The 22,074-nt window shown below is 37.4% G+C and overlaps 1 protein-coding gene across 1 annotated transcript in view; it reads left to right on the plus strand.

Annotated features, from left to right (window-relative positions):
• Nucleotides 1-22,074, plus strand: part of LOC121368571 (short stature homeobox protein 2-like) — a 56,330-nt gene that overhangs the window by 30,587 nt on the left and 3,669 nt on the right. The window contains exon 3 of the mRNA XM_041493312.1: nt 13,364-13,421. Within this exon, the coding sequence (XP_041349246.1) occupies nt 13,364-13,421 (58 nt within the window). The remainder of the gene's footprint in view (nt 1-13,363; nt 13,422-22,074) is intronic.

Raw genomic sequence — 22,074 nt, forward strand, 5'->3', positions numbered from 1 at the left:
GAATGGTGCATATTAAAGATCCCTTGCTGCTAATCAAAAAGAGTAGCCCGTGAAGTGGCGACAGCGGGTTTCCTCCCTCAATATCTGTATGATTCTTAAGCATATGCCTGACGCCATATAACCGTAAATAAAATATGTTGACGGGACATTCCTGAGTTTGCTGCACCTTTACGATGTCATCGATTAACAAAGACTTTTTAACGATTGTAATTACATATAAAATATATTTTTCTGCATAAAATATTAGTGGCTGTATATTAAACGTGTATCTGATCGTTCTAATATTTGTACTAGGTTAAATCTCATTTTCTTTGCAAATTTTTTTTTTTTCGTACGTACGAAATTATTTGAAGACAAAATCCAGTTTGGACTTCTTACAAATATTAAGACGACCAGAAATACATTGAATATACAGACACTGATATTCTAAACCAGAAAATATATTTAATATGTAGGTTTGATCGTAGAAATATTTTATTAGTCGGATACATCTTACAATGCAGCAAACTCAGGAATGTCCCTTTGAATGCGTCGTTAAATAAACCAACCAGTCAAATCATTCGCGAATACTCGCTTTTCTGAACACGTCATCAGTAATTTGATTTAAAATATTTCGTCAAACTTCGGCATTTACTGTCAGACCATTTCGCCCGTATTCGGTTTATTCCGGATTTTTTTTTTTTTTTAAGACTACTAGTTCAAATTAATCAATTTTCGAATGACAGTAGATGGTCCAACAGACTCACAAATTGGAATTACTGGATGCGATTCCCTACTGACAAACTAAAATGTAAAGTAAATCACTTCTACTAAACACATTAGCACGATTGACAATACCAAAGAAAAGTCCTTTCGAACGAACAGACAGACGGACAAAATAATTTAGTGGTATACACATTATTTTGTTATAAAATCTTATTTTAAATAACCACTCTCAGTAACATAGTGGTTAAAGCACATTTCACATTCTGGCTCACTCCTAGACATTACTTTTAATGACTCGGGCAGGACGTAGTCCAGGGGTAAAACGCTCGCTTGATGCGCGGTCGATCTGGGATCGATCCCCGTCGGTGGGCCCATTGGGATATTTCTCGTCCCAGCCAGTGCACCACAACTGGTACATCAAAGGCCGTAGTATGTGCTACCCTTTCTGCGGGATGGTGTATATAAAAGATCCCTTGCTACTAATGGAAAAAAGATAGCGGATTTCCTATATGTAAAAACAATTCAATAGCCGATGATTAATAAATCAATGTGCTCTAGTGGTGTCGTTAAACAAAACAAACTTTAACTTTAACTACTTCTTTCTCCACTAACAACTAATCACCGACTCCTGTTCTGGACACACCGCCCATATAGATAAGGCATATATGTACCCATGGCAACAAGGCTCTCGTGGGCAAAACTCTCTGGCGAAGTCAGAGGTTGTGCCCACAACAAGTGTGCTTGTACATGTTTCCGATGTAAACAAACCAAACATTAGCCATACACATACCCAATGCATGAACTCTAATTGGATACAAGTTAAAGTTTGTGTTGATTAACGATACCACTAGAGCACATTGGTGTATTAATCATCGGCTATTGGAAAGGAAATGTTTTATTTAATGACGCACTTTATTTACGGTTATATGACATCAGTCATCGGCTATTGGATGTGAAACATTTAGTAGTTTTGACATATTGTCTTAGAGAGGAAACATGCTACATTTTCCCATTAGATCCTAGGGCTTTACGTGCACATTCACAGCAAGCTGTTGTAGCGCACGCCTGCCTTGGGCGCAGGTGCTGGCCTCGGTCGGCTCCTCCGTCCTGGACAGGAAAAGGGTTGAGGTGGGTAGGAGAGAGGGCAAACTTTTTCATTAGCAGCAAGGGATCTTTTATATGCACTATCCCACAGACAGCACTGGCTGGAACGAGAAAGAGCCGAATCGGCCCTAATTGGATACAAATAGCAAAACCAAGTGAATATGAAATATTGTAGTTACATCGTTTAACCGAAATACCAAAAGAAAGCACTGTGCCGGCATTACCACATCAAGAGCTAAAAAAGATTCCAATAGAAAACTTTTCTCTTAGTGATTTAGATTTGAATTATGGAGATCATGTTTCGGACAGATGTGTCCAATTCAACAAACCGCGGACCAGCGAGATTTTCACTGGCTTGAGTCGTGTTGCTATGAATACTGAACCGGTCATTTGCACAGCTTTTAAAAATAAAAAATAAAGTTGGTGAGTTGGTTGATCATTTATTGGTAATTAAGACTTTCAAATTGTATTCAACTGGCAAAAAATACGAGCTATGGCATTCAGTTGTTAGCACAGACTTACGGGCTCCCATTTTTGTTGGGGGGGGGGGGGGGGGGGGGGGCAGGCTGGTTGCTGCCCGAAGTAAACGAAAATGCCTGAATCTAGATAACAACGGGTTTTTTCATATTAGCATTTCTGCCAAACGGTTATATAGAGTTGCAAACGAACCACTACGCATTGTTACATTAATTACAACTAATTTCGCGGGTATAATGGTGGAAATGCATGTAAAAAGACTTCACGCTAGTAGTACAATTTGGCCGAATATCTCTGTAATTTTTGCCCGAATTTGAGGATTTGATCCATCACTAGGGGCCACCCTGAAAAAATCCGGAAAACATTATAGAACCTTGAAGAACATTCTTTTCCTAAATCGACATTCCTGAGTTTGCTACAATTTTTAAGATGTTATCAACTAACAGAGATTTCTTAACGATTGTAATTACGTATCAAATATATTTTTCTGCATAGAATATTAGTGGCTATTTATTAAACGTGTTTCTGATCGTTCTAATATTTGTACTAGGTTAAAGTTCATTTCATTTCCTAAAATATTATTTTTCGTACGTACAAAATTATTTGAAGACAAAATCCAGTTTGGGCTTCTTACGAATATTAAGACGACTGGAAACACATTAAATATACAGACACTGATATTCTAAACATGAAAATATATTTAATATGTAAGTTTAATCGTAGAAATATTTTATTAGTCGAAAACATCTTACAATGCAGCAAACTCAGGAATGTCCCTTTAACCGTTCAAAGAGTTTTAGACTATTAACTACTCAGTTGCCCCCCCCCCCCCCCCCCCCCCCGACAAAAAAATCCTAGCTACGGCCCTGCCGCTGCCACCAAGTCTCGTGCGCTTATATTGTTGGACATTGTTTATATTTTATTTGTATCTGGCAAAAACTACAAACTATATTGGATGTACGAACATGTACTCGCTGTTAATGTGTGACCATGTCCAAGACGGAAGGAAGGAATCTTTTATTTAACGACGCACACACGCAACACATTTTAATTACGGTTATATGGCATCGGACAGATGGTTAATGACTAAACAGATACATTTTCTCGTTCCAGCCAGTGCACCACGACTGGTATATGAAATGCCGTGGTATATGCTATCCTATCTGTAGGATGGTGCATATAAAACATTCCTTGCTACTAATGGAAAAATGTAGCGGCTTTCCTCTCTAAGACTGTATGTCAAAACTGCCAAATGTTTGACATCCAATTGCCGATTATTAATAAATCAATGTGCTCTAGTGGTGTCGTTAGACAAAACAAACTTTAAACAAATAAATAAAAAAGAGGAAACCCGCTAATACCATGCAATGGACGAGAGGATATGTATTGCGCCAGCAGTAGGTCACAGATCACAGTTATCTTCCCATTTGGTGGTCCGGAAATTTGTCCGCGCATGTAGTCTGCTGTTTGACTGTGATTATTTCATGGCAGACAGCTTTGACGTGGCTACTATTTGACTGACGTTGACAGAGGAGAGCATGTAGTTTGTAAACATGTGTAACTTGTTGACATTGAAGACTTGTTTGTGGTAATTCTGGCCCATGCAAAAGTAGAGTTTTTTGTGTAAAATGGATGTACTCCTGCCAGGTTTAGTGAGTGTGTTTGTTTAAACCAATATGCTGAGATAAATAGCTGGACAACAGGGGCTGTCCTTTTTAGGGTATGTTTCCCCAAGGCAAGCAAAGGTACATACAAAAATCCATGGGCCTGCTGATATTAATAAAATAAAATAAAATTATAGCCACTAAGGCTATATCGAAGCATATAGCATAATTGATTGTGGTCTGAGGCCAGTACTCTTATACTGCTTATTAAACGTAGCATGGTTGAATAGTATGTCAACTAGTGTTGGGAATCGGTTGGGATTTCATCACCGATCATCGGTTATAATCGGTTGGCACCAACCGATCATCTTTCGATTACACAGTCGGTTAAAATTACATGAACATAAGAAGGATTTAAATTATAAGCATCGTACACCTATATGTATTGTTGTGTTCACCGGTTAGACCTTACAAATGGCTAGTTTTACCCTTGACAACTATTTAATATATTTGTTCTTCATATACATGTATACATGAAAACAAGTAACAACCCCAATATATGTATATCAATTCTATCATCTGAACTGGAAGCACATTTACAGTTAACATTATCCTGCAGGGCCAAACAGATCAATTGTTTGTTTTATTATAATCGATAATTGAAACATCTCTAATGCCATCTGCTTCAGGTAACGAGTGAAATGCGTTTTGTGTCTTGGGTGCGAGAACCATCACATCTACTAAGGTTCAAGGTTAAAGCATGTTGTATTCAACGACATCACTGGAGCACATTAATTTACTCATCGGGTACTGTATGTCAAACATTTGGTAATTTAGACACACAGTTTTTAGTGGAAACCCGCTACATTAATGCAACAGCAACATTTCTTTCGTATTCCTTTTCCTTTAGACACCGCCAAGGTAATGTCTTGTTAAAGGGACATATCCTAGTTTTTAAACACTACAGCATATTGTTTTCACTATTAGAGCCGTTAATGATCACTGAAATCAAACATTACTTATAATTTATTGTTTAGATTATCCATTTTCATATAACCGAAGTGTTTCTGGTCATCCTGGTGTTTCCAATATCACAAAATGCATTTGTCATATTTTTAAAAACGCACGTGCGTCTGAGAAGAAGCGGTTATTGATTCGAGTTCTAGTCTATTTTTAAGGATATTTTCCAGTTTTAACGTCACAGATTCTTGTTTTACTCTGTTGTAATTTTGTCCAAGTGTGTTACAGGTTTGTAGATTAACTAAACGTAGTGTCCATTTTTACGACTTGAAATTAGGGTCTGCACCTTTAACGGGCTTGGTCGTGTAATGTTTTAGCCAGTAGGTGCTGGGTTCACACCCTGGTACCAGCCAACTTCAACTCAGGGTGAGTTTCAACTGACCGGTGGAGAGGGGTAAAACCAAATGCTGCGCCGACTCCTCTGCCACTGAAACCAAACGAAATATATTGCTGGTCTGGTGCTTATGAAACTTTTAGAGTCTAGACTCGAGACTCTAATAGAGTCTGAGGCAGTAACGTCATGGCAACGCCATACAAATTGTATGCATGTGATGTCATTAGAGATTGAGTCTGGACTCTAAACGTTTTATAAGCACGGGCCCAGGTCTCTGGTCAGCGTGGGCGTCGATTTACGCCGCCTCAAATAATAACATTGTGAGGCACCACGACGTTTTGGATCCAAATGAGGTCATTATGGGACAAAGTTGACAAGTTGCCTTGTCTATATGAAAAATGTGAAGGAAAGCATTTGGGGTACCAAGGCAAATGAGGACATAAAAATATAAACCCACTTTTTCTGTCCAGTTCATTCTTTAAAAAACAAAAAGGAACAAACAAACAAACAAACAAAACATACAAACAATAAAAAACAAAACCCAAACAAACAAACAAACGAACAATAAAGGCATCGACAAATAAATTTAGGAACTTTGGTCTAACATGGGAAACTATGAAGACCATGAATATTATTTTGGCCTAATAACCATTAATCCTTATACTTGACATGCACCCAAACAGCTCAGGACAACGTGCTTGAACTTTATTTGGAAATAAAGACTAAAATCCAGTTAAAAACGGAAACAGATTCTGAACATGGAACAATTGTCACCAACAAAGTCCTTCAGTCTTATTGACGCCATTTCTCATTACCAATAGTATTCCATTGTGTTCGTGTGCACAACTGGAATTTGAGCGCATAGAAGACGAAGAATTTGTCTTTAAAATGTAATTACATAACCCTTTATCAGACACAACTTTTTACCTAAATAACTGTTGATGTGTAACACGACAGTTATTCCTGCAGAATTTAATGAAAGATCTTCGTAGCAGAATTTTGTGCAAATATCATTTACATTAATTTAGTGGAGCAGTCGACTTTTGAAAAGAACTCTTCGGAAAACGTGGAGAAATAAAAGGAAATGTAATTACGACTTTTGACGAAATCTTTGCGCCACTTATCGGCATTATGTCAACGTTACCGTATAGAAGCTGCTCGTGCGGCTTCCTAAAAGGATGGGCGGTCGGGGCTCGGTTTGCATGCGCCCTCTGGTGGATGGTCGTCATGGTTTCACGTGACCGACACAATGGCGGGAAACTCGGCCCGGATCGTCTGACGAGGTGATGTGATTTTGTTAGAAACAAGCAGATCTTGTTGGAGATTTGTAGAATTTCAGACTTTTGAACTTACAACGTTTGGCTTATGGCCGCAATTATCCAAATTGGCGTCTTTGCCGTCCAATCTCGTTGTGTTTCTGTCGCAATTACCAAGTAAACAGCCGTCTTAAGAGGAATTTTTCCTATCGCGGGCACAGGCGCGTCGCTACCATCGATTTCCAACGAGCAGGCACCTGTTGGAGTTAAATTCTTTAATTTTAACTTTGGGCATTAATAGTTTATAACCGTAAATAAAATGTGTTGAGTACGTCGTTAAATAAAACATTTCCTTTCCTTTCCTAATAGTTTATCAGTTATACATTTTAAAAGTGTTCATCTGATTTTAGCTTTTTGTCATCAAATAATGTTCACAGACTTAACTGAAATTTATTTCAAATTCTGAAGAAAAAAACCCCTATCTTTATTTAACTGTGGTATTGAGTTTTCAGCATTTTAAAGATAATTTTATTATTTATTTTTAAATGGGTGAAGCGGGAAATAACTAAATGAGTTTATAAAATAAAATAAAACTATTTTAATCAGGAGCTGGATCATACGATCAACCTCACATCAGGCGTGTGATCCACAGTGGAGGAATTCGCAGCTCCGAACAAACCTTTCAGTATTATTCCCAGGATTGTCCATTCGTTCGTTCATTCATTCAGTTATTCCAATATTCGTTCGCTCATTAATTAATGTATTATTTGGTTTGTTGGTTCATTCTTTCGTGTATTTATCCCCCCCCCCCCCCCCGCCCCCATTCATTCACTCTCTATTTGGCATTTGCTGCCTTTATTCATTGACATACATTAAAAAGATATTTGTAATAATTTATTTCAGTCTTTATTATTTGATTTCAACTTGATTTTAGTGATTATATATCTAGATTATGGCGTCATTATGGCGTGCGCTGTAGTGACGTGACAGCCTACGATGGTTTTACGATTTCCTAGCTCTAAAATAGCTTCGAAAATATGGGTCCAGGCCTGGAGCTTATAACGCTTTTAGAGTCCAGACTCGAGACTCTGATAGAGTCTGAGACAGTAATGTCATGACAACGCCATACCAATTGTATGTGTGTGACGTCATTAGAGATGGAGTCTAGACTTGAGACTCTGATAGAGTCTGAGACACTAATGTCATGACAACGCCATACAAATTGTATGTGTGTGACGTCATTAGAGATTGAGTCTAGACTCGAGACTCTAATAGAGTCTGAGACAGTAATGTCATGACAACGCCATACCAATTGTATGTGTGTGACGTCATTAGAGATGGAGTCTAGACTCGAGACTCTGATAGAGTCTGAGACACTAATGTCATGACAACGCCATACAAATTGTATGTGTGTGACGACATTAGAGATTGAGTCTAGACTCGAGACTCTAATAGAGTCTGAGACAGGAATGTCATGACTACGCCATACAAATTGTATGTGTGTGACGTCATTAGAGATGGAGTCTAGACTCAAGACTCTGATAGAGTCTGAGACACTAATGTCATGACAACGCCATACAAATTGTATGCGTGTGACGTCATTAGAGATGGAGTCTGGACTCTTAAAAGTTTTATAAGCACGGGACCCTCGTCGTCCTATTGTTCGTAGAAACCCAAACTGGATTGTGCATCCCGATAATATTGTACGTTCGATAAGTTTTATATTAGGAAATAAATGCTCTTTTAACTACGATCTACATACAGTGGGATGACCAAAAACGCATAGAATAAACAGATACTGTCTGTCTGTACGTCCACGTCCCGCCCCCGCACAGGTTAGGCCTAGGAGCTAATAGTTAATGAGAGAAGTCAGTGTGAAAGTAAGGCGTACAAGTATCAGACCCCAATTTCTGCCCGTGAACAAGGACACACAGTATGGTTCATCTACAGTGAATAAAATATCTGTGAGGTTGAAACGGGAAAATACACACACACACACACACACACACACACACACACACAAAATATATACAGAGAGAGAGAGACAGAGACAGAGTCTCCGTTACCGTTACTTTTCAGAGGTACGTGCGTTTTCAGAATTACGGAAAATATATTTAGCAGTATTGCAAACACCAGGATGATCATATTCAATTTCATCTTCAACTTATTTACGTGCTTATGTCCAATTAAGGTTCAAGGACGCTGTCATGGGCACACATCTCAACTATCTGGGCTGTCTGTCCAGGACAGGGTTGGTTGTTAGTGGTTAGTGACAAAGAAGAGGGTGTAGTGGTCTTACATCTACTCGCTCTGAGTGGGAGCCGGTACCGGGCTGCGAACCCTATACCTACCAGCCTTATGTCCGATGGCTTTACCACGACACCACCGAGGCCGGTAGGATGATCATAAACAGTCAGATGTCGGAAATGGACAATCTAAACAATAAAATGTAAGATATATTTGACTTCAATTATCAAAAACAGCATTAATTTTGAAAAAAAATAACCGGTAGTGTTAAAACTATGTTCTGTTTTGTCACTTTAATACCTGAATCTGTATGGCAGTCCTTACCGGGATGCGAACCCAGAACCGCCCACGCCTTAAGGCCGATAGTTTAACCACTGCATGCACCGCCAAGACCGGTCGACTCTGTTATTAACTCGATTGGTAATTAAAGACGTTCACTGTCACCATGTTCGTCTCCTTGTTTGATGTCAGGATTTTTAAACAGATGTTAACACGCACACGTAACATTGTCTCACAAAGATGGAACTAAAGTGAAATTAAATAAATATAGCATAAATTCTCATCATCACCTTTATCGACGTAATTGCTGATCCCAGAATCATAGACGTCGGGCGATTTCCGACCTGGGATGCGCGATAATTGAGAAATTACATTCACAACGCTCTAAATTGCCCCCAACATCGCGCCACAACGCTAGTACGGGCAGCACTGCTCGCCTGGGGACAACCATTGCTTAATTTCGAGATCTGATTATGCCGAAATGTCTCAAAACTTTTCTTATTCTTATCAAATTCGTCTGTGTCGCCGGCACCAGAGGGCGTTTTCCTGAGGGGCAATCTGTGACTGTCCCTAAATTGTCTAAATAAAGACAGACAATGCGCAATTTGATGCGCGAGGGGTTTGCCGTGAATCAACACGGACCGCTCTCGATTCATTTGACACTTTCGCCCATTTCGCTGGATATTGACGAAGTGGAAGGTGTTGAAAATTTGCCGTGAAATGGGGTAACTTAATAAAGGGAATGAAGTTTGAGAAGTTTTAAGGATTGGGTACACAAAGAAATGAGAAAGAAAAACGGAGGCTAATTTGATCAGAAGCAGTAACGTGATGAAGAAAACATGAAAATTGGGTTAGTCAAGAAGCATTGTGTTTCCAAGAGGCTCACAGCTTAAAGATAAAAACCACTCTCTCTCTCTTCTCGAGCGGACGAGAGGGAAACAGAGCTTGTTTTTGGCGACACCTCTCACACTTAGAACAGCTACAGACTGACCTCCAGATTCTGCCCTGGACTCTCACACTTGGAACAGCTACAACTTGACCTCCAGATTCTGTCCATGGCCCCGTTCCACGAAGCGATCTTAGCCCTAAGATCAACTTAAGTGCACAGGGTAGCTATGCGATTAAGGTAATCTTAGAGCTAAGATCGCTTTGTGGAACGGGGCCCTGGACTCTGACACTTAGAACAGCTATAACTTGACCTCCAGATTCTGTCCTGGACTCTCACACTTAGAACAACTACAACTTGACCTCCAGATTCTGTCCTGGACTCGTACTGGCATAGCCAGAGGTTGGGCCCATGGTGGACGTGCCTGAAACCTTTGGGGTATAGGGGCACGTTAATAGAAGTCCGAGTCCTCCGGATTCTGCCTTGGACAGATGTTTCTGCACAGTTATTTACACTGTGTTTTAATTTAACTGTTAAATTTTTATATTGATGTGGTTCATCATTTAATGTTTACATTTACCATTGTTTGACACTCCAATAGCCGATGTATTTTTCATGCTGGGGTGTCGTTAAATATCTGTTCTATTCTATCGAACGGGGATTCTTGCGCAAACCATGCTGAAGGGATGCCCACGAGCGTGCAGGCTCCCATTTTTGTAAGGGGGGGGGGGGGGGGGGGGGGGGTTGCTTTTTGCTCGAATTAAACGAAAATGCCTGAATCTGGATTAAAAGATTTATTCATATTAGCATTACTGCCAAACAGCTGTATATAATAGGGTTGTACATAAATAGCTACGCATTTTCACATGGATTACAATTAATTTTGCGGGTAGAATGATGATAATACATAGTAAAAAGGTCTCAGATTAGCACATTTCCCCAGAATATCTCTATCGTTTTAAACCGAATTTAAGGATATGCTTCAGCACTAGGGGGGAGTTGCCACGCCCCTGCCCCCCCCCCCCCCCCCGTTTCGTATGCTTATGGTGATGCCTACGTTCAGCTTGCCGTGTTTAGCTAAACATGCAAATCTAACGACAAAACTGTAATATATGATCAAGGCCATGTCTCTGCACAATGAATAGTCGAATGGGTATTTGACAAAATAGTGGTTGATTCAAGACTTAGATTTAGAATACCAGTGTCTGTTAATTCAATGTGTTTGCGGTCGTCTGTAACCGTCAACTTTCATTTTACTTCGTATATATTTTTTCATACGTACGATTTTTTAAAGATTAAATACGGTTTGAGCTCCTACAAGTTCAAGTTATTTATTACTTTAAGTTTTTACAACTTATCAGCATAATACAATGTACAACAAAATAATAAATATATACAGGATATGTACAGGATTATGGTGGAGAGTTATTTAAATAATAATAATAATAATAATAAATTAATTAATGTTCTATTGACTTATATTATTTAATACATATAAGTCATTATTAAATATACTGAGAGATACAAGTATAATTGGTTTAATATACATGTAATCGAATAGTACTATACTGAATGAATAGAAGTAATGTTAATATTAAACAATTTGCTCCAATAGCTGATTTCTTACGGCATTTGCTCTAAATAAATATTTTCCGAGATTATTTAGCATTGTCAGACGTTAATAACCGGGTAAGTTTGAAAAAGCTTGGACGTCTATGGTAATATGTTTTAATAAATTCCATTCTAAAATCATTATATCGTGGACACTGGAGGATAAAATGATACTCGTCTTCTATTTCATTTTGTCACATAGTGTACATTTTCTCTATGATCTTTCAATATTTCTATACCTGCCAAAATCTATATTTAATTTATGTGCACATATTCTGATTTTAGTTATTTCTTTTAAATGACGAACGTCCACAATGGTTTTCTAAGATAATCTTGTATTATGAAATTATTTAACAAGTGTTTGTATAGACTTCCCTTTGGAGTTATCATTATTCTACTGTAACATTGTTGCTTGAATATGTCAGGTATCCTTTCTCTAATGACATTGTAAACATTGTTATCAACATGTGCTAAGTTCCATATATAATGTAAACCTAGTTCGTTTAGTTCCTGTTTGACATTCATTAACCAGTCATCTTCATACTGAACCATTTCCTCATATATAGCTCTTAATATACTGTTATTAGTGTTACGCAGCTTTATCCAATATTTAAAAATCCGTAATTTTCCTATAATTTGCATTGGCAATTGTCCTAAATCATTACAAGATATTTTGTGTACCCCTGATAGTCTTATACAGAACTGTATATGAATTTTGTTCAATATCTTTGCTAGGATAAAAAACCCGCGCTTCAGAACTAACACCAAACACACCTTGATAATAGAGACACAGTCACTGATACTCTAAACAATAAAACATTCTTTCTATGTAATTCTAGTCAACAAAAAACGCTCTGTTAGTCGTGAACATGTTACAGTGGCAGACAACTCTGGATAGTCCCTTTAATTTACCTTTTGATTAAACTGTCAAAATCTGTCCTGCATAGGCGTTGTAAGATGATAGTTATTGGTGGGAAGGGGAGTTCTATATTAATCTTATTTTCAACGGGGGATGGGGGTACCATTATCTTCAGAGTGCCCCCTGCCACCTCCCCGCTTCCGACCCTTGTCTTGTCGCTCATTTTATTTCTTATATATTTATTATTTTATTCGTTCGCTTATTCGTTGGATTCATTCGTTATGTTTATCGATTCCATTTATTAATTAATTCATGTATTTATTTATTAATTCATCATTCATCAATCCATTTATTCATTGATTCGTTTTCACTTATTTATTTGTTTGGTCGTTCACTGATTGATTTGTCTGGTCGTTCACTGATTGATTGATTTATTCATAGTTTAGCTATTTTGGGCGTGCGTTCAGGGGGGAGGTTGCACAGGTCAAAACCCACTCCGCGCCTGCTCAAAAAATGTTTTGGATTTGTTATAAATTATGTATACCCGCCACGATCTAGTCGACACCCCCACCCCACCCCACCCCACCCCACCCCACCCCACCCCCATCCGCTCTCCCTGCAAAAAAAATAAAATAATAAAAATAAATAAAAACCCCACCTTCCAGCGCACACGCCTGTATTTGAACGCCTTTGTTAACTGGGTTACAATGACGAAGGCTAGCTGTCCATCCAATCATAATCGTGGATGCTTTGTTTTGTAACCATTAATTATTGATACTTAACGCCATGTTGAATGCAGGGCTAATGTTTCAGGTTAAACTGTAAAATTTTCCTCTATTGTTTTTAGGTTTGGTTTCAAAATAGACGTTCACGAAGTGTAGAAAACACGAGAAAATTATTGATACGTAACGCCATGTTGAATGCAGGGCTAATGTTTCAGGTTATATATCACAATGTAATATTTTCCTCTATTGTTTTTAGGTTTGGTTTCAAAACAGACGTGCGAAGTGTAGAAAACACGAGAGTCAAATGCAGAAAGGTAGGCCGATCGGTTAATTCCGGAAACTATTGCATGGGCAGTTGGTGTGGTGGTGAGGGAGGGGTGTAAAACATTTCAACACCCTTACCCATAAAATCAAATACAATAATTTGGAATTGTAACCATTAAAAACATTTTGTTTCATACCGAATGAATGAATGAATGAATGAAATAAAGAAAGAAAGAAAGAAAGAAAGAAAGAATAAATGAATGAATGAATGAATGCTTAACGACACCCCAGCACAAAGAGCACGTAGAATACTGGCGTCAAAGAAATGTAAGTACAAAAATGAAGTTATTATCAAATCAATGTAAACATTTTTTAAAAGTTAATTTAAAAAACAGTGTAACGAGCTGTGGAAAAAGCTAAATATCACCGGTAAATACATGTTAGTACTAGTTGAGGATGGAATGGATGTGATTCTATCTCATTTCTCCTAGTAAATTTGTATTCTCCACAGTCCGAAAGCTCATTGGCTACAGATGATATGTGCAACACATTTATTTAAAACTATTTTACCTACAACCCATTTTGCCCACAACTCATTTAATCTACAACTTATTTTACCTACAACCCATTTTACCTAACTTTCATTTTACCTACAACCCATTTTACCTGCAACACATTTTACCTGCAACCCATTTTACCTACAACACATTTTACCTACAACACATTTTACCTGCAACACATTTTACCTACAACCCATTTTGCCTACAACTCATTTAATCTACAACTCATTTTACCTACAACCCATTTTACCTAACTTTCATTTTACCTACAACCCATTTTACCTACAACCCATTTTACCTGCAACCCATTTTGCCTACAACTCATTTTATCTACAACTCGTTTTACCTAAAACTCATTTTACCTACAACCCACTTTACCCGACTTTCATTTTACCTACAACCCATTTTACCTAGAACTCATTTTACTTAAAACCCATTTTACTTACGACTCGTTTTATTTACGATTTATGTTACAACCCATTTATCAACACACGTTTTTACCCACTAACCCAAACTTAAAATAGACTGCGTTTTCGTTGATTTAAAGACAATGAACAATGAATAACAAGCCAAGTTAAAACAACAACTAGTTGAATTTCGAAAAGAGTGTCTTGGTCACACTACATCATGGTAACTCTAATATTAAATGCAGAACCACGAGATAAAACTGAGGTGTTCTCGGTTTGAAAACAATGTGCAATCATGAATGGCAAGCCTTTGGAAGACATTGCCCCCCTCCCCACACTCGAAGACGAGTGGGTTTTTTGTCCAAGTGTATAAATAAAGGTAAAACTATGGCTTGCATACCCCACCATAGAGGCTGTGCCCATGTCCCCTCCCCCACCCAACTCCAGATATCGTTCCTGACTGCAAAACCAAACGATACAACGCAATGCTCTGGTTTGAAAACAATGTGCAGTGAATGGCAACCCAAGTCAAAAACGATAATTAAATAAATTTGGACGGCAATGTCTTGGTCAACAGACTGGCATGGAAAAACGGAATGGAACTCTTCCTGATATTGTTCGATATTTCCCAGAACAGTATCAACGGCAGATGATTTCGCCATTCACACCACCAGGAAATTTGTACTCGCTGTTTAATCTACATCCCCGTTTGAAATCCATCAGTCGGTGAAAAGATGAAATTGAACGACAAACATAGAGCAAATTGTGGAAATTAACTTAGCGCCGGGGGAGAGTAAAGTTTGACGAAGTATCGGGTTGGCGGTGATGACGTCGTGTCAGACGGAATATTCAATAACGTCGTCACGCCTCGGATAGAGCGATCATTGAAAGACTTGAGTTAATTATGTAGTCGGTACTCCCGTGTATTGAAGAATATTCTATTCGTTTTTATTCTTAATATATATATTTTTACACATCATTCCTTGACATGAAAATCGTATTCAAAAATAAAACATGAAATAGCCTCTGTTTAAATAATAGCCGATGTATTTTTCGTGCTGGGGTGTTGTTAAACATCTATTCTATTTAAATAAATAAATAAATAAATAAATAAATATCGTAATGTTCTCGGTAGCTGAAAATTATAGGAGGGCGACTGGAGTCATCCCCTCCAAACAAAATGTGGTTTATTGTTATGATAACAATAAATTAATTATTATACACGTATAATAAAATTAAGATAAAATATTTCATAATTATGTCACATAGGAGTATCTGACCACTTTTGGTATATTGTGCACGTTTTCATTATTCTAAACTGTACTATATGAATACTTTAAACGTAGCTGTAGCAGTCCTATAGAATATTGTATTCTTTCCATACGTAGCTGTAGCAGTCTTGTAGAATATTGTATTCTTTTCATACTTCTGCTATGAATATTGTATGCGTACGTTTTCCTGCAGAATATTATATTTTATATAAATTCGAGCATATGAATACTTAACATGTTGAAGTGGCAGTCCTCCAATATAATAGTGTATGTTTCATACTTCTGTTACATGAACGTTTAGACGTAGAAGTGACAGTCCAACAGAATACTGTACTCTTTCGTAATTTTACCACATGGATATTTTGGACGTAGGAGTGGCAGTCTTCCTATAGAATATTGTCTTTTTCCATAATTCTACTGCATAAATACTTTAGACATAGTACAGTCTTCTTATAGAATATTCTACTTTTTATTATTCAAATACAAAAAAAAACAAAAAAAAACAACCAAAACGTAGTAATTGCAATTATTCCTTAAAATTTGTTGTTGCTGATAATTTAGTCGTAGGAATAGCAATCCTATTGAATATTGTATAACTTTTTATGAACAATTTGTTCATAGGCGTGACGGGCAGTCCTATAACTTATTGTAATATTTTAATGTAAGTAAAATCTCCTTATTAATACAACAATATAGGATTAGCAATTCTATAAAATATTACATTTTTTTTATAATTTTACTACATTTGTGTTTTGTTTTATATATATCTCTATTGCATTAAATACGTCGGACATAGAAGTGACAGTTCTATAGTATATTGTACTTCTTTTATAATTCTACTACTACTACTACACGTCTTTTCGTTTATAATTCTACTACATGAATACTTTATACGTAAGTGTGGCATTCCTCCTGTAGAATATGGTTTTGTTTTCATAGACCGTGCACGTGGTTTGTGCTGTCCTGTCTCTGGGAAAATTCAGACTATGTTCAAACATGGTGGCGGGACATAGCCCACTGGTATAGCGCTCGTTAGATGCGCGGTCGGTTTGGGATCGATCCCCGTTGGTGGGCCCATTGGGCTATTTCTCGTTCCAGCCAGTGCACCACGACTGGTATATCAAAGGCTGTGGTATGTGCTATTCTACCTGTGGGACGGTGTATATAAAAGATCCCTTGCTACTAATGGAAAATGTAGCGGGTTTCCTATCTAAGACTATATGTCAATATTACCAAATGTTTGACATTCAATAGCCGATGATTAATAAATCAATGTGTTCTAGTGGTGTCATTAAACAAAACAAACAAACAAACAAACAAAAATGTTCAAACATTACCTACTGTTTCACATCCAGTTGCCGATGATTAATAAATGAATATGCTCTAGTGGTGTCATTAAACAAAACAAATTGTTTATTCTACTACTTGAGTTTAATCGTTACTGATCATCCCTTTCGCAGACTATTTAGTTATTTTTTAAAGTAAATTTTTTAAAGAGATTAAAAGAAAGACCAATAGTAAATGAGTCCTTTTGCTAGAAAAAAAACATTAATTACGGCAAACTGAATACGTTGTGATGAATGAATGAATGAATGTTTAACGACACCCCAGCACGAAAAATACATCGGCTATTGGGTGTCAAACTATGGTAATGCAAATAAAGTGATGATCAACATCAATATAAAAATTCAAGGTTTAAACAAAAACAGTGTAAAGAACTGTGCCAAAAATACAAATACAAATATCACCGAATTTTACTCTAAACTTCAATTTGTGCTGTATTGGCCATTCTCAAAGAGAATGTTACACCCCTGCACCACGGTGAGGTTACGGCACGCGCAGGGGACGTTGTGATGAATTATTACGTTTAAATGTAAGCAGATAAATCGTCGTATTAAATGTACAAAGGTGCAAATTATTTCTGGGGTTTTATTTTGCAAACTTTGCAAACAACTTTAAATTGAAACATTTAATATAGTGATTTTATACTAAATATACTGTCACCAAAAACAACTCCAAACAAAACTAAAAACATACAAAACAAACAGACAGCCATATAAAAACAAAAACAACCCAATAAAACAACCGACAAAATCAAAACGAACAAATCAAAAGAAACAAATAATAATAATAATAATAATAATAATAATAATAATAATAATAATAATAATAAATAATAATAATAAAACACCCCACACACACTACAAAAAAAAAATGAAAATGAAAAAAAAAAAAAAATAATAATAATAAAAATAATTATCATAATCACAATCACCACCACCACCACCACAACTACTAACATAAGCCCTTCACAACTTTATATATCAATTTACCGTAATTCAAATAATTAATATAAAATCATTGTTTGGGGATTTAATTGGACTATAAACATTATTTATTTTTCATTTACGGGACTCTAGCTTCATCATCCGGAGAATTAAATTGAAATTAATGTGCATTTTATTTTTTTAAAGTTCGTACCAATTACCCACTAACATTTCTCATTACGGCGCGGTCGTTCCGAGTCGACACGGAATGTCAACTTGTCAATAAAGTGTACATAAAACAAACAAAAAACTCCGCGCGTAGTCTACTTTAATTTGATTGAAGACCGATTCTTCAAGAAATGGGACGTTCAACAATTACGTAATGCTCTGGGGGATGGTGCGTCATAGGAGGCGGTACAAACCGTTTTGGGGAGGAGGGGAGTATTTGTGAGGAATAACGTTTTTAAAACAATATCTCGTTTGTTGCTGGTTTTTTTCTTTCTTTTTTTTATTTAAGTGTGTTTCTTTTGTTTAACGATATCACTAGAGCACACGCATGTCAAACATTTGATAATTTTGACACATAGTCTTGAGAGGAAACTCGCTACATTTTTTCGTTAGTAAAAAGGGATCTTGTACATGCACCATCCCACAGATTGGATATCACATAACACGGCCTTTGATACACCAGTCGTGGTGCACTGGATGGAATGAGAAATAACCCAATGAGCCCACCGACGAGAATCGACCCTAGACCGATCGCGCATCAAGCGAGTGCTTTACCACTGGGCTACGTCCCACCCTTGTTTTTTTATAAAGTAAAATGTAACCAGTAATAACCGTTTTGTTTTTTAATATATGTTAAACATGTATTTGCTAGTAGTATTTATTTTAAATAATAATAATATAAACTGAAAATCCAAAAATGTTAGTATGTTTCATGAAGAAGGGGTGGGGGTAAACATGTCCGACTTTGCGTTACGTAATTGTTGAACAGCAAGATACGAACGTCAAACAAAAAATTCTCCTAACCATTTTAACGAAAAAGTGAAAGCTCACATATTGTATTCAAAATAATACATGCAAGATTTAAATGCAAAAATATCCTAGTAAGACTGAGTACTTAAATATGTTCCTTTTTTTTTGGTTTAATATTATTATTTTTTAAAGTTTGTATAAAATAACTGTGCGTGTACGTATCTAATATGGTATGGTAGAGGTGGTAATGTTAGTGGTAATGGTGGTAACTAAAACATACAGGGTCCATTTGATTCATATTCGACCCCCCCCCCCCCCCCCAGGTCCAGATCACGCTACGCCCCTGATGTGTGTGTGTGTGTATGTGTTTGTTGTTGTTACTGGTGGTGGTGGTTGTGGTTGTGGTGGCGTGCGTGTGTGTGTTGTTACTGGTGGTGGTGGTGGCGAGCGTGTGTGTGTTTGTTGTTGTTACTGGTGGTGGTAGTTGTGGTGGTGATGGTGGTGGCGTGCGTGTGTGTGTCTTTGTTGTTACTGTTTTGTTTTCTTGGGTTTTTTAAATTTTATTTAAAGCACCATTCTCGAGTGTACGTGTATTTTCAATTATTTAAAACTTCGTGTAAATTCGATATTAGCGTTTTAAGACGCGATATTGTGTGTGAAGTCATTTTGGATCGACGCGTGTGTGAGTTCCGTGTTAGCAAGAATTGCCAAAACGAGACGGTTTACACAACGCCGCAGTATCGTTTCTCTCGCTAAGTTTTTCAAAACGAAGATCCAAATTGGATACTGTTTTAATGAATATTTTACAAATTAATCAGGTTACGCTGGAAATCGCTGTCAAAGGCCCACTGCCTTCCATTAACCTTATGTTAGGGATTCTGGGACCATAGCAGCTTAATTAATTTAATTTAGCTGATATATTCAACTAATTGGCGATACCACAGCCGATCCGATCTCTACGCACTGAAAGGTCTGAGACTCGACTCGCGGTCCCCAGGGCCCTGAAATCTCAAATTAACGCAAAACAGTTCATCTTTATTTAATTTGCTCAGTTGGCCGAAGAGAAGGCGATCATCATCTCAAAGTCTCGCCAAGGGAGAAGAAAGAGTGATGAAATTAGTCCCTCTCCGGTAAAAGAGGCAATACGTGCTGCTCGAGGCTGGTGCTGCCCCCAAAAAGGGAGGAAAGTCACTACAAAGAAGAGACGGGCGCTGTAAGGGGCACACCATTTTGTATACTCAAGCTTCGGGCATTGTAAATATTGAAAATGTTTGCAAACATAATTGACATCTGTAAATTTATTAAGGTTCCGGAACTTAATTAATTCTTTTAAGAAAAATGAAAATCGTTTTAAGTCTGTAAAATTTAAAAACATTTAAAACTGAGCTAAAGGTTGTGCCCCGTGTTAAATAAATGTTATAATAGTGAGTCATAACTTGGATTAATAAAGATTTAAACAAATATTAAATTAATATATTGCTGATCGTTGTTTGGTGGTGACACAAATTCTCTTTTAAGAATTAGTAAACGAATAAATAAATAATAATACATGCATGTATGTCTACCTACTGTCAAACATATCTCCTTACGTAGGCACACGCGCACGCGCATACACGAGTTCAGAAACATGCTTACACACATACATACATATCTACGTAAATATATTTTCGATTTTACATTTTACATTAGTTTTCATACCGTTTGTTATGTTTTGTTATTGTTTGTTGTTTTATTTTTGTATTTTGTTCGCTGTAACATATGGCTGTTTAGATACTTAGTCGAGAGTGAAAGAAAACACGTTGCTGCTACATACAATACTCGTAACGATAAAGGCGACACCACACAACACGACACGAGTGCTTCGAGTTTTGTCAATCGGCTATTCTTATTATCGTACAAGTCACTCATACAGTGTGACGGCGCCTTAAAACAGCTAGATGTCTATAATGTGCATTTTGCCCATAGGCAGGACAGTACATGCCACGGCCTTTGGTGTACCATTCGGAGAGCACAGGTTGTGACGGGACATTCTCGGTATACATCATGATGCTTAGCTTTAGTCGGATGTTTTAATGGTTAACAAGTAGCAGACGTGTGCATATCCAGTCATTGCACAGTCATAAAACTGAATTTATGTATAATATCGCGGTGCCTCTGTCGCAGACGTTGGTGTTTAACATGGCGTCTCCACCAATATCGCTATCTATATCTCTAAAATAGTATATTTCATCAAAGAAGATTAATGACCACAAACGGATAATAAAAACTGCGATCTCTAACTGGGGAAGATGCCATATTTGCCGAACAAAAACGTCGCTGATTGCGCGCAAAGGAAAAGGCAACAAGACGCATCCAGCAATTTCATAGCTACTCGTTACGAAGAAATAGACCGGGGGTCGTAAATAACTGCGCTTCATAGAAACTCAAACAAATGGCGACCGTGGAAAATTTTCCAATTTGCGTCTTGTAATTGTAAACGCGACACTGGCGACCCTTGCTCGGTTTATCTCCGCGGTTTAATCAGAACATTAGGGCTGAAGACTGTCATGTATTGGCAAATTTGTACCGAATGGTCACAGTTAATGTCGTGTTATCCATCTAATAACGCAATTACTGGATGTCTACCCATACAGCGAAATAGAAATATTTCCCTCTTCAATAAGCCCATGTTTACCGTCTCTGGTCCGAAAGTCGGGACTCGCTGTTCGCCGAACCCGCGTCGATGATTAACGAGATAGACTAAACATTTGATTATCGAGACTCAACCGACAGAGGTCGCGTTCGCAAATTTCTTTTCATTCAAAATTTGACCTTGTTATCCCGCTCCACCGATGTAACATACACTTTTATTCGAAGCTGTCCTTGATGTTAGAACGAGAACCTTAATGAGGTCCAATTGGAGGAATTAACCAAACACAGAAGATGTCACTTCCGTCGATTGGTGCTAGTCGTTAACGGAGACAAATTTACAGCCCGCCAGAGGGCCACGAGATAACTCGGCTATCACTGCGCGAATTGCGACGGTAAACACGCATCTTGCTTTCAATCATTGGCAATTTGTCAACACTTTATGATAGATTACAAAATAACCTTTTCGAGATGAACTATAGTTTATTCTTACAGATGATCTAAATTACAATATATTCATGTAGATTAAGTCGGGCGAAAAGAAAAGAAGAGATGAGAAAGAAAACGAAGACCAAGAATCAATCAATCAAGT

Source organism: Gigantopelta aegis, chromosome 1 (genome assembly GCF_016097555.1).
Source record: "Gigantopelta aegis isolate Gae_Host chromosome 1, Gae_host_genome, whole genome shotgun sequence".
Taxonomy (NCBI): Eukaryota; Metazoa; Mollusca; class Gastropoda; order Neomphalida; family Peltospiridae; genus Gigantopelta; species Gigantopelta aegis.